This window comes from Panicum hallii, chromosome 3, assembly GCF_002211085.1.
Source record: "Panicum hallii strain FIL2 chromosome 3, PHallii_v3.1, whole genome shotgun sequence".
Classification (NCBI taxonomy): Eukaryota; Viridiplantae; Streptophyta; class Magnoliopsida; order Poales; family Poaceae; genus Panicum; species Panicum hallii.
Window position 1 is genome coordinate 10,029,813 of NC_038044.1, and position 13,745 is coordinate 10,043,557.

Below are 13,745 nucleotides of genomic sequence, written 5' to 3' on the forward strand. Positions count from 1 at the left end.
AAATCAGAGCTGGGGTAACGCTGAAGAGGGGAGGCCATCAACTGCCGACCGTGGCAATGGCAAGACAACAGTGCTGCTGATGCGGCGTCCCTTGTCTGTGCTTCGGCTCTCCCACCCACCGGACCGGGAAGGAGAGGGACGGGGCACAAAATCAACGCTGATGGCATCGTTTCAGTGTCCCTCCATTCGATCTCTTTTAGTTTTATCTGAATCATTACGTAGGGCATCTTGGTCGCCTTTGCTACTTTGCCCCCCTTTCAAATATTCAACCACCTCCAAAGAGGCCAAGCTCCCACAGTCCCCACTCTTTTTTTTTTTGAAAAAGGTCGGTCCCAGTCATTCGCCTGAACCTTGCGTTTGCCTATGATTTTCACGTGGGTTCGTCACCTTCGCCATCGATGGCATGCGTCGTTGGCTCCGGTGGCGATGGAGAGGGGGCTTGACGTGCCTTTGGTCGAACCCACCAAACCAGCTGGAGCGGGAGTTGATGAGCCGGCGGCGATCAAAGTTGAAAGCCGGCGATCGCGGGCCGTCCCCACCCGGCCACCCGCTAGCGAATCCAACGCCCCGGCAGGCCGCGGCCGCGTCAAACTCGAACCCCCCTCGCGATCCGAGCCCCCCCACCGACCCAGCAGCCCGTCCACCCACCACCACCACAGCGCGCGGGACGGGACGGGCCGGGACCCACATGCCCGCCACGCTTTCCGTCGGGCCCACCGACCAGTGGCGCGCGCGGTCCACGGTTATTCTTCCAAAGCCGCCTGCCGTGCCGGCTGGCCTCCCCTCTCCGCTTCAACAGTGAACAGTCTAGTCCACTCTCTCCGTGCCTCTTTTCCCGCACACCCCCTCCAACTTTCTCTTATTTTTATCTATTTGTTTATTTCTCGCTTTTCCCTTTCTTCTCCTCCTCTCTCGTCTTCCGCCACCTCCATTCCGTCCCTGAATCCCTGATCCCTCCCGGAGCGAGCTCAGCTCGATCTTCCCCGTTCCCTTCTCGAGGCGAGGCGGCTGCTTCCCTCAGTCTCCGGCTCGGCTGCCAGCCGCATTCGTCGGATCCTCTCCGCCGTCCGCGCAAGCAACCCCTCCAGGCATCATTCCACACTGATACAAGCCAGCCAAGCCACCCTGGATCGGAGGAAGGAGCTCTTCCTCCCCTTGCCTGCCGTGGGCTGCAGATCCGCACGGACCTCTGCCTGGGCTCATTCCTTCGTCGCCTTCTCGGTAAGGAAACCACCCCTTGCTTGCTTCCACCAGGAGCTTGTTCCAGTTTTGACTTCTCTTATGCAGAATAGGGTCGTTTCGTTTCGTTTGCTTGCAATGCGCCATCAAATCCAAACCTCCCGTTGTTTGCGTAGGACAGTCCGTCCAGTTCGCTGGGGACTTTTGGGCTGTATATGCAAGATTACTAGTAGCCAGCCATTAAGTTATTTTTCGCAAAAATTCCCCATGTCATAAGTCCACTCCTGCAGCCTCATTGTAGATCTGTGCAAAATGCCGCCTCCTCTTCTCCCCGCAAATTTCGAGGAAACAATAGGATCTGAATTGTTGCATGGCCATGTAATTTGGACTTAGATTAGGTCCCAAATTACTGGTACTACTATAGCTACTATTTTTTATAGGATATACCTCCTAATTTGAATGATGGTTCTGGACTTTCAGTCTTGCAGTATCACGAGACAATCAAGATACTAGTGCTATGATTAGTGACTGTGTCATTTATTCATCATGTTGTGTTTGGTGACAGCGTAAATGGTTCAAATAATCAGTGAGCTCTAGGTCCGAGCATATTTTGGTGGGTAAAACCATTATCAACTGCGTATGGCAACCAATAATCATGCTTCTTACAAAACAGTATGTTGGTTGGCACTTTATCTTAGAATTTTGTCAACAAATGTCCTGGCCCTTTATTGTGTACCTGTGCTGAAGCTAGATCGCTAACATGCCAATGAAGATTTTACCCGCTACAAGTCCATTGCTATGCTGATCCCGTGATCATTGACTGGTTACTCTAATGTATGTTTTCTTGATACTGCAGCATGCTTCTTGAGAACCTTTTTGTGCGACGTCAAAGTAGCAATTGAAGATAATCTACAGAGTATTCAGTTCATACCATTTTGGCCCTTTGGTGTTCTGCATCAGATTTGCAGCAACCTGCACACATTCAGTTCATGGTGGCTGGATGAGCAGCTGAAATGCTACTGGCTGTGGAGGGAGGAGGGTTTTTCTCATCATCAGCATCAGGATATAGCCATGGCCTTGCTCTCTTGCTGCTTGGACGGAAAAGTGAAGAGAAGCACGACAAGGGATCTCCATGCAGTCATTACCGACTAGTAGGTCAAGAAGCTGAGCATGAATGCCCAGTGCCTTCAGGGAAAAATGATGTCCCTGGTAAATGTGCTTCCTTTATCTGCTTTGGCTGCACGCCTGCTAAGCTTGTGGGGGCATCTCCTCCAAAATTGGGTTCAAGTAACATCCCTGGGAGTTCATCAGAACAACCATCCAGCTCATCAACTGGGACTGCAACAACTAATGGTTCCATCAATGGAAGTGGGAGAAAAGGTTGTCTGAAGAACAACCCGAGAAGGGATTCTTCAGAGCGTTCAACATTAAGTTGTAGTGAGGAGCCGCGTGAGTCACTGGAGGAGGTGCAAACCTTGAGATCTGGTATGGAGCGGAGAAAAGTTCAGTGGACTGACGCATGTGGGAAGGAACTTTTCGAGATAAGAGAATTCGAAGTCAGGTAATGTTTTGTCATTGCTTCTAGAATCTGAACTGTTCCTTGCCTCTGTCACCTTAGTTGCTTGCGTCATTAATTTCATGTTGATCGTATGTACTAGTACCTTTCCTTGATGTGTGGCAGTCACCAAAATATACCTGCTTTAGATCATCAAAGCAAGCTTGGATACAATATCGAGTACCTCAGCTTTCATCTATAGTTTTTTCTTGGCTGAACCATCTGTTTCCTACCAGCATGTGTAATTGAATGGCACTCTGAAATATTATTCTTTTTCCTATTTGACTAAAAATATTTGGTTGCTGGTATTGACACAAATGATCTTTTTCTGCCACCCTTGTTCAAAATCTCTCATTCTTTTAGATACTGAATTTGCTGTACGAGAAAACAATGGTGCTGTTCTTTTCCTTAAATTTCCAAGTAGGAGCTCTCTGGACAAGTCCTGTTTATTCTGCTTTCCTATTGGTATTATTTTTTATTTGTTACTCTCTGATCATTGATGATTGATTTATGTTTAAACAGTGATGATGGCCTGTCTGAAGATGATCTAGAAAACGAGGGTTTCAGGAAATGCGAGTGTGTGATTCAGTAATCTGGGCGTCTGCAAAGTGCCTTGGCCAAGACAGTGCAGTGCCCCACGGGATGTTGAAGCTCTGGTTGGTCTGATCACGACAAGATGCAGAGCTGAGCTGCTGGCTTCGTGGCAATCAAGCCAAACTGATACTCAAGGAGGAATTTGGGGTTGTATTACTTTGGTTCTCATGTTGAGTTAGTGCACATAATGTCTAGGGCTACAATTTTGCCATCGTTGATTACTTTTCATCTTCGAGTTCTCCTGTCCAATATATCGCCCCTGTTCTTCTTTTCTTGTGTGGCCTGCTGCGCTATCCTGTTGCGTGCAATATGTAACTGCTCGTTCATTAAGTAGTAGCTGAGAGGTGTTGTATTGGTATCTTGCTACCGTTCTGTTTTTCTGTTGGTACATGATATGCCTGGGCATGAGATGAACAGGTGGTATAGCTGATCTGCGAGGTCACGTGCGTGCTACGACTGTCCTTGGACTCCACGACGACTCAGAAGAAAAAGATCCATCAGCTTCGGCGAATAGAATTATCTGCGATCACTCACGCTTGCACTCAGCATTCCTACCACTCACAGGCACAGGGGTCGGCAGAGTGAGACAGGACTGTACATTAGCAGTTATACCGCAGATTAGCACCTAGGACCAAATTAAGGTGCGTGCCATGGCATTAGAGTTCATAGATACTACTGTACGAGCCTGCAATGCATAACTCAGCCGTGAGACCCCAGAGAAACAGGTGTAGCTAGTATGAACAACAAGTAGCACGCACTAGTTCACCAACCTGCACAGAGTGGGGGCTCATCAAAACTGCTAAGCCTTGTGAATTGGCAAGCCGTATATGTACACTCAAATCTCTTGTACAGAAGATTACTCTCCCCCCACCTGTCACTTGTGAAAGCAGTGATTGAACAATGCGCATGTATACACACGCACGCAGATCGTTTCACGCCCAGTAGACAAATCTAGCTGCTTCACATACCTGCTGGCCTCTGCGCCGACCCCTGTGCAGGTACCATTCTGTGGTTCGAGAAGATTGCCTCTCTATCTAGAACGTTGTCACGTCGCGCAGAACACTGGAGACCCTGCATCGATGGGTATCGTTAGAGCACGGGGGATATATACAAATGCTAAATTTTAGCACTAGTATCTCCTAATAGAAGTGCTGATTGGGTGGACTAAATTTTAGCTAAAATTTAAAAATTTAAGTAAATGTACGAGTGCTAATAGATGTTAAAATTTAGCACGTCAGAGCAGACTCGTACGTAATCTGGATATAACTAATTTACCACCGATTATTGTGGTCTCGTGTTGTTAACCTGTCTCCATGCTCTCCAAGCCACATGTACTACTTGCTGCTGCTGCTGCCAAACCTGCCGATAATGGAAACTGGCCGCAGCCGGCAACAGAGACACACCGCTCGTGCCGGTTCCCGGAGAGGTTGGAACGCGATCGAGGAAAAGGAGAGGGAAACCACGTGCACGCCGCCGCCGCGGCAGCGCCGCCAAATAACTGCGCGCGCCCGTGCACACCTGCCGCGTTGCTGCGCTCCAGTAGTCCAGTTCGTGCCGGACACCTCCTACCAGCGTAGCCTACCGCGACCGCCACCGGCCGGTCGCTGCCCAGGCGTCAACGCCATGGATCCCTTTCTCTTCCCGGACCAGTTGGATCCAGGCACCCAGCGAATGGAGCGCCGGCACGTGCCCCCGCACGCGCGTACGGACGCCTATCGAGATTGCTGCAACAGTTGCTCGACAGCAACGCGCACCCATTCTCCTGCGGATCCTGTGCCTGCTAGATTTGCATGAGGTTGACACGACGCGGCTCCCTCCTCCCTATCAAGATTTCAAGACGAGAGATGGATGGAGCGAATTCGCTTGCTTGATTGCTTTACCCTCAAGTTGCTGGGACAATGGGATGGGCATTCATCCATGCTGACCGATGGACAAGAACTTTGATGGGTACCCATATTTGAAAATGCATACGTTATATATGTTAATGCAAATAGTTGTGTATTGTGCGATGTAAATATTTTTTCAGGATGAATATTAAAATATATATACAGTAATAAACCGATGGCCTTGTTTGCTTCATCTTTAGACCATGGACGACCGTGGCTTTTAAAAGCTATAGCTGAAACAAATATTAATACTTTTTACCAGGAGTGTAAATTAGTGATTCTTAGGTGCACCTCCAATCCTATTTTGAAAAATATAAATATTTGAACTAAAAGAGATTGGAGGTACATCTAAGAGTCGTCACTTTGCACCTCTACTTTTTATTCTCAGAACCTGCAATCTCGCTTTTCAGATTTGGCAATCCAACAATCCAATCCCCACTATCTTTTACAGTTTTTGATCTAGATTGTCTTAAAAGCAGCCCATAAACAACAATCCTATACTTACCCACGATCCGGGTTGTCTTTAACCCACAAACAACAATCCCATACTGTACTTGACCACGATCCGGGTTGTCTTTAACCCACAAACAACAATTCTACTCTCCCAGAGTCCAGGTAGGGAGCGTCTGTTTTGACTTTTAGACCCTCAGCTTACACAATCACAAATTCCACAATCAACAATCTACAACCTGTTTCATAAAAAAAAATCTACAAGCTGCTTTTCGCAACATCTTGTGAACTGTTGTTTATCGGCGCGTACCTTCATCATTTTGCGGTTGCGACCTTGCTAAATAGATTATGGCTCCATGATGTCTTGTTGGGGCACATATATTGATTGGTAATTCTGAGACCACATGACGTGTGCATCTGCTCCATGATGCATGGATTTCCTAGCCTCTTCTCAAATAAAGTTGGTACCTCTACTCTCTCCAGTAACAAGTACTACGCGTGTGATATTTATTTGGACACTGACATGGTCTCCAAAACACAATTTTGAATAATTAATGCTGCCGTCCAGCGACTTTTATAAAATATAGCAAACATATACTTTTATGAAAATACATTTCGACACAAATCAACTTAACGCACACAAAGTAATAATATGCAACGGAAATTTAGAGTGATTGAATTATTAAGACATCCTGGAATCGTCACGCTGTCGCGAGCTGCCGTGACTCATGCGACGGCGACATAAAGGCCGGCCGGCACCAATTGTTCATGCAACGAAAAGTTTAGTTTTGGAGGCATCTGATGGATGTATGGTATGGTAGACAGCAATTTGGCCACTTGTGACACACGCATGAGGCAGACGGCCGGATTTGTTGAAATGCATACATCTTATTGTGGCCAGCCGTTAGCTTGCTAGTTGCTACTCGAGTTTTTGTGGCTCGCCTTCGCATCAACCTTGTAGTTGCAGCCTAGCTACGTTGTGCAAATGACTGAGCTTTCAAGCTCGGCTTCTTGCTTATCTTCTTATCCACCGGTGTTCTATTTTCTTCTCTTTTTTTTTGAGAAAACAAGACTCGTACCTCTGACCTTTTCCCTTTTCATGTCTAAATGAAAAAAAAGCACTTATACGAACACAGGAATAACAAATAGAAGACAGCAGCCATGGACCTCTGATGTGCCTATTTCTCTGCAGAAATAGCCAAATAGATATTCAGATTAGGCAAATCATGCATTCAGTCAAGATGCCGTCAGCTGTTGCTGACAAACTACTCCAAATCAACCATGAGCCAGGCAGCCAGCGGTTGGGCAATTTGTTTCTTGATACAGAAAACAAAAGCAAAATGTTAAGAAGCCGGTGATGGATGATCGATGATGAGCCACTAGCTCGCTAGTCTTCTTTCTGTGATTTCTCTGACTTGGCGCCTACCCGTGCCTGGCCGTTGCGCCGCGATGCTACGCGACAATGCAGCATTTTCTGGGGACTGCGACGGAATCTCTCGGCAGCGCCCACTGCCGTTTGGATGGATGCTTCCTTTCCTTTTCTTGCTCGAACTTGAGAGCGACGGCCAGTGATTACCAGGGCCGGTTAAACAAGCAGGGGCAGCAGGCTTTGCTTATTAACCGGTGCCGGCCCGCTCCGGCCGGTTGGGTTTTTTTTTTTCACACGCTGACACGCCGGGCGGCCTCCTCCGCCGCTATAAATACAAGCCGCACGTCTAGCTAGCGGGCACAGACCGAGCGACCGAGAGACTTGGCTGCTGTGAGCCCAAACCAAGCAAAGCAAGCTGTAGCTGCGGCTAGCAATAATGCGGTGGTACGCCAACGTGCGGGAGGTCGGCGGCGGCGACGCCACGGTGGTGCTCGCCCACGGCTACGGGTCCAACCAGGCGCTCTGGGACAAGCTCGTTCCCGCGCTCTCCCGGCGCAACAGGGTCATCCTCTTCGACTGGGGCTTCACCGGCGGCGGCGCTGAGCATCAGGAGGAGGCGGAGGAGGGTCGGTACACGTTCGGCAAGTTTGCCGACGACCTGATCGCCCTCCTGGACGACAAGGGGGTTCGGGGCGCCGTGCTGGTGGGCCACTCCATGTCCGCCATGGCCGCCTGCATCGCGTCCGTCCGGAGGCCCGACCTCGTCACCCACCTCGTCCTCCTCTGCGCGTCCCCCAGGTCAGCTAAACTAGCCACATACATATCACGCCTGGATCATGTGCGTATGCGTGTGCATGCATCGTGTGCATCCACCACATCACTCCATCACGCGCTACCTCTTGCTGTAGCTACTAACTTGTTGCGTCGCCGGCCCACGGCTACCGCTCAATCTTTTTATTTTTGAAGGGACGGTAAAAGTTTTACCCAAGAAGGTTTTTTTTTTAAAAAAAAGTTCTGGCCCAGTTTGTTAAGGGACATAACCGAACTCAATTCTTGGGTGCTTGCAACCAAAGCATGCATGGACATGAACGTTTTATTAGACAGGAGGATGCATAACTTCCGGCCTCTGTATGCACTAACCAAGGATGCATACAAACTACCATCTAAATAGATGAATAATAACGATGATTTGAACCCTGCAGTTAGATGATGGATTCACCCGCCACGCAAATGGAGAAGATATGTAGCTAAATTTCTGATGGATATGAAAGTAAACTTGTCAAAATTAAAGCAGTTCCTTTCTGACATAATATAAAATTTCGGTTCTTCTTCATCGTCCCACCTTTTGGTCTTAATTGCAACGTATGGCCTGTCGACGTCTCTCCACCTCAGCATATAGCAGTCTGCCCATGCACCAGTCGCGGTCTCCGCAGCGACTGGGAAGCCTCTAGATATTAAGCAGCAGCCTCCACTGACGCAAACGATACATTCATTTTCTTTCCTATATGGCCACTTGTATTTTCACCACTAAAAAAACAGCTTAATTTCATCAGCCAGAAACCGTCGAAAATAACCTAAAAACCATCGAAAATACATATATTTATCGATCGGCCGACGGAATAAAATCGACGAAAATAAATAGATTTTCGTCGGCAACCGATGAAAATACGTTTATTTTCGTCGGCCACTCAAGCCGACGAAAATAAACACATATTTTTGTTGGCTGAGCTGGCCGACGAAAATAAACGGAGTTTGTTTCGTCCGTCTTTGAGACCGACAAGATAAGTTAGTTAGTTTCGTCGGGTTAGCTAGCCGATAAAAATACTGGATACGCTTATACCAGTATTTTCGTCGGCAACGTGGCCGACGAAAATACTAGCAAAACAGCTGCTGCACTTTCCATAGTTTTTCAGAATTACGAATAACAGTTTTCCAGAATTACAAATAACAGTTAATTAACATAAAAATAGCCATCCATAAGCACAATCATAAAATACATCATCACACAATCATAAAATACATCCAATACGTGCAATCATGAAATCCATAAGTCTAAATAACATATATGTGTCAACGAAATGCAAAAGCACATCAATGAGGGGTAATATTATGTCCGCTGCCGCCATCACCTCCAGAAATGTTACGCGCTGTCGATGGTGGCGTGGACGGTCTGCCAGAAACTCCTCGAGGATGACCACTGCCAGGCCGATGAAAATAATGTGTAATTTCGTCGACCCTCCAAAGCCGATAAAATTATACATTTATTTTTATCGATTTGCCGTGGACCGACGAAAATAAACGTGGCCGACGAAAATGAATTGTTTTGGTGTAGTGCACAGTACAATCCTGTCTCCATGTGAAGCCTGCATATTTAAAGTTTTGCGAAAAGAAGTGTGTATATTTAGTTTGACGAAAGGGAAAACTTGATTTTCACAAAAAAATAATCGAATTATATGCGTGTTGAGCGGGCAGAAGTTATATCGATAGATATTGATATTGAAATTGTTTTTAAACCAGAAAAGATGGTGTACCTTCTAAAGATGTCCTTTTAAGAAGATGAGTAAATAGTTAAAATCCACTTTCAAAGACTTTTGGATACCAAAGCATGACTTACGTGGGTGGAACTGTGGAAGCATATAGTACGTACGACCTATATGTTAGAACATTATTTATCAAGTAAACGAAAAGAGGTGAAATATAATATGAAATGCACAAATAGTGGAAAAAATCAGAGAGAAGAAAACGGGAAAGCTCAGTCTCAGACTTGAATTTTAGTGTATTAAATTTATACCAATATTCTGTTTTAGGTATGGAGGAATGTATTTATAGTGCTCCTATAAGAAAAAAAATCAAATGTTTTATGGCCTCATAACACTGCTTACCTTATATTCGAATTGTAGTTACTCTACACATGCGTAAGTGCTAGTTTTTTCTTGAAAAGGACCATTAGTAATGTTGGTGTAACAATAAAAATTAGGGTTTAAAGCTCTGAACAACACCTGATTTGTTAGCTAATACAAAGTTGGGTGTGATCTGAGCCGCAAATGCTAAAGATAATGTTTGAAAAAACAAACTTCTCTAGACCTCCATAAACCTTATATACGTAAAAGGAGAACTATAAGAGGCTGTTTGGATCCTCTCATTTTGGCGAAATTAAAATCTACTTAATAAACTAGGCTATTTGGCTTAGAATTTAACATCCCACCACTTTCCAACCACTTTTCAAAGTTTAGATATAAGCCTATTCTAAATTCATAGAATTGGAGATGAAAATTGATTCTATACACCACCAATTTATGTTTCTATTGCCTAACTTATAACACGCTTTTTGGCTTACTCCTCTATAGTAGAAATATAGCATAGAAGTATCTCCCTCATATGGCCAACAATAGTATACAAATATATTTTATATATAATCATGTTAGCTTAATAGATTTGTGTCTAAATTATGGTTATTAGAATGGAATTAAATTCAATTTCAAAGTTCCAAACGGGACCTAAGGGAAAAAGGAGAAAAACAAATATCATGAAAATGTAGCAAACAATTATGCGACATGTGACCCACCCACCTAATGTATTGGGATGAAGATTTCAGTTCACTGATAAGCATCACCCTACTATTGATGATCTTAATGTCTTGTTCGTCGCAGACGGCAGTTATGCCTATGATAGTATATGGCCCCGGCTTTCACATCGTTGTGTCTGCTGCAAAGCAACATCTATTCAAGTGGCTGCGCAGTCCATGTCGTAATCACGTCCACTGCGCTGCGATCCGTCTCTTCCATTGCTAGGTTACTAGATACACGCAGCATCATTCACAATTTATTTGCTCCTGACACGTACACGTGTGGTCCCGGCCGGCGTTTATCCTCCATTGCTCAGGTACATCAACTCGCCGGAGGAAGGCTACGTGGGCGGTTTCGAGAGGGCGGGCATCGACGGCATGCTGGACGCCATGTCGTCGGACTTCGGCGCCTGGGTGAAGGGCTTCGTCCCCAACGCCGTGGGCGACCCGGCCTCGATCCCGCCCGTGGAGGCGAGCTTCCTGGCCATGCACCCGGGCGTGGCGCTGGAGGTCGCCCGGATGATCTTCCTGGGCGACCAGCGGGGGGTCCTCGGCGCCGTGACCACGCCGTGCACGATCGTCCAGGTGGCGGGGGACTTCGCGGCGCCGCCGAGCGTGGCGGAGTACATGAAGCGCCGGATGACGGCCGCGGCGGCGGACGTGGTGGTCATCGACTCCGTGGGCCACTTCCCGCAGCTCGTCGCGCCCCAGCAGCTGCTCGACGTACTCGAGAGCGTGCTGCGCCGCCGTGTCGGCGGCGGCGGCGAGGGTGAGCACGGTGCCGCGGGGGAGACGGTGGCCGAAGTCCCGGAGGCCGACGGTGGCATCGATATCATGGCCTAGCAGGCTGAAGGCGATCGGTGACATGTACAATATTTGTCGGCCGCCGCGGACTCGCTCGCTTTGATATGATGCAGTTTAATTTCCTGAGTTGAATGATCGCATGGATCTTTGTACTCGCCGTGTGTTGCGTTGCACGCTTGTGAAAAATAGGTAGAGGCTTAGATATGATGGCCATGTAAATTTGTGAAATCCAACAATGTCCCGGCTGCATGTTCGAACTTATTTTAGGAGGAGTTTGAATTCCGTTTTGCTATTTTTTAGCCAGCTACCAATTAGCATGAGCTGATCCAAACATGTTGCTAAAAACTTAAAACTTTTGAGCTAAAAACATGGAAAACCTGCACTTCCAAGTAATTGCTTACTGAATCCGATGCACTGAGAGACGAAATGCTATGTATGGGCTCAAACCGAGAGTCGGGAGGCACTAACGGAAACGGTATAGTAGAACTTTCGGCCCAAAACAGAAACTGAGAAGTGATGACGATAATCAGAGACACAATGATCACATGTTCACAACCGTCCGACGAGAGACGACGACTCCATCACAAAGAAACTAGAGTGGGCCGCGACGGCACGCAGCGGCGGCGGCATGCACGTGCTCTCGCTTTGTGCTTGCGTTCGACTTGACTTTCCGAGGGTTGCGAGCAGGACACGTGGTTTGTGACTTGCGACCTACTGCAAGTTACAGCAAATCCCTTTCCATGCAGGAAAATAAAAAAAAAAAGAATAAAGGAATACTCGTTGAAAAAGAAGTCGACGCCGTGTACGTGCGCGTCGTTGACCGCCACGCGACCGACTCGTTAGCCAAATGCCATCGGCGAGGAGCAGCGGCCGCCGGCGATGAGCCCCGCGGAGGAGGCCGGCCACCAACGAAGACGAAAACACGCGCTTGGGCCGTTGCGTCCTCCATAATTGGGCCTCTGCTTGGCCTAGACAGCGTTGCGACCTCTCTGGCACGCTTACATCCAGCAGCCCAGATGACCCGGACCCGGACGGTAAATGAAATACCGTCCGGGGTCGGGTGAACGGTAAATCAGATATCGTCCGCCCCAGCGGCCTGCATGCCCGGCCGCTGCCACGGCTCGCCGGCGGCACCCTGTCCCCGTTCGCCACCGCTTCGCGCGACACCTCGCCAGCGCAGCGAAAACACCCATCCTGGCCCCCTCGCTTCAATCCACCCCGCCCCCCGCCGCCGCGAGCGTCCGCCTTTTTTTCCGGCAGCGGCAGCGGCGCTGCGGCGTTGGCGGACAGGTGCCCCGGATGGAGAGTGTATTTTTTGCATTTTAGATTTTTTTAAAAATCTTTTAAATTTGGATCCTGACGGAAAAATTACTATAAATAGACTCTCAACACGACGCCAAAGATCACAATGTTGTTGTATAACAACACGAAGCCATAACCTTTGGTGCCGTACATTTCCATATGGATCGCCAACATAGCGCGGGCGGCCAGCACCGCGCCGCAGCCTTTAGTGCCGTGCTGTGGGCCATGGCGCTGTGCTGTGGGATATAAGTCCCGTGCCTGCCAGCCCTTCCCTCCGCCTCCCAATTCTCCTCCAGACAGAGGGGCCGCTCGGTCCCTCTCTCATCCCCACCGCACCCTCCTCCGAATCCGGCCAAATTAAAGTGGGAAGCTTCAGACCCGCGTTCAGCAAGGTGAACTTCCTCCCCTTCCTTGTTTTTATCCTGCAAAAATTGATTATATCCTCCATATTTTGTACAATCCTACATTGGGGCTAAATACTAGGGATTTGAAATTAGTTAGGATTTGATTGGAATTGGTTGTGTGCATGCTATTGATATTGATATGGAAACCTTCTTTCCATTTCTTGTTGATCGACTTGTAGGGGAAATGATTCACTAACTTTGTACACCGTTGAGTGTACGGAGTTCTTGCAAAGAGTAGACATGTTCAGAGAGTATCTTAAGAAATATCTAGATATTCAATGCAGATAAGGCAAAGTGAAAGATCACAAAGCAGGCCAAATATCTAAATATGAACCTCTAGAGAATCACATAAAACAATTGCTTTGATCTAAGTGTTAGTTGTTCTTGCACCTAACTGTATGCAAAGGCACATCTTCATTCATTCTTTCTAATTTAGGTAACGATTTTAAAAGTTTGACATATAGACAGTTGCTATGCTCATTGTGCGCACTTGTATATTAGCAAAAATGCGTTATTGTACTCTCAATGTACTTTTAATGGAAATAACTCTACGTCAAGATGACATTTATTTCTCTACTATACTATGCCCTTGAAAAATCAAGTCACTATTGACATGCTTATTTTTTGAATTGCAGGA

At 47.3% G+C, this 13,745-nt stretch overlaps 2 protein-coding genes across 2 annotated transcripts; both read left to right on the forward strand.

Annotated features, from left to right (window-relative positions):
* The first annotated feature begins 857 nt into the window (after positions 1-857).
* Positions 858-3,682, forward strand: LOC112886606. Its single transcript, XM_025952549.1, has 3 exons — positions 858-1,221; positions 2,036-2,740; positions 3,257-3,682. The coding sequence occupies exons 2-3, from the start codon at positions 2,193-2,195 to the stop codon at positions 3,324-3,326; spliced, it is 618 nt and encodes a 205-aa protein (XP_025808334.1). The 5' UTR covers positions 858-1,221; positions 2,036-2,192; the 3' UTR covers positions 3,327-3,682.
* A 3,717-nt stretch (positions 3,683-7,399) lies between these two features.
* On the forward strand, positions 7,400-11,694 carry LOC112887861 (strigolactone esterase D14-like). The gene is made up of 2 exons (XM_025954144.1): positions 7,400-7,831; positions 10,916-11,694. The coding sequence occupies exons 1-2, from the start codon at positions 7,470-7,472 to the stop codon at positions 11,439-11,441; spliced, it is 888 nt and encodes a 295-aa protein (XP_025809929.1). The 5' UTR covers positions 7,400-7,469; the 3' UTR covers positions 11,442-11,694.
* The last annotated feature ends 2,051 nt before the right edge of the window (positions 11,695-13,745 follow it).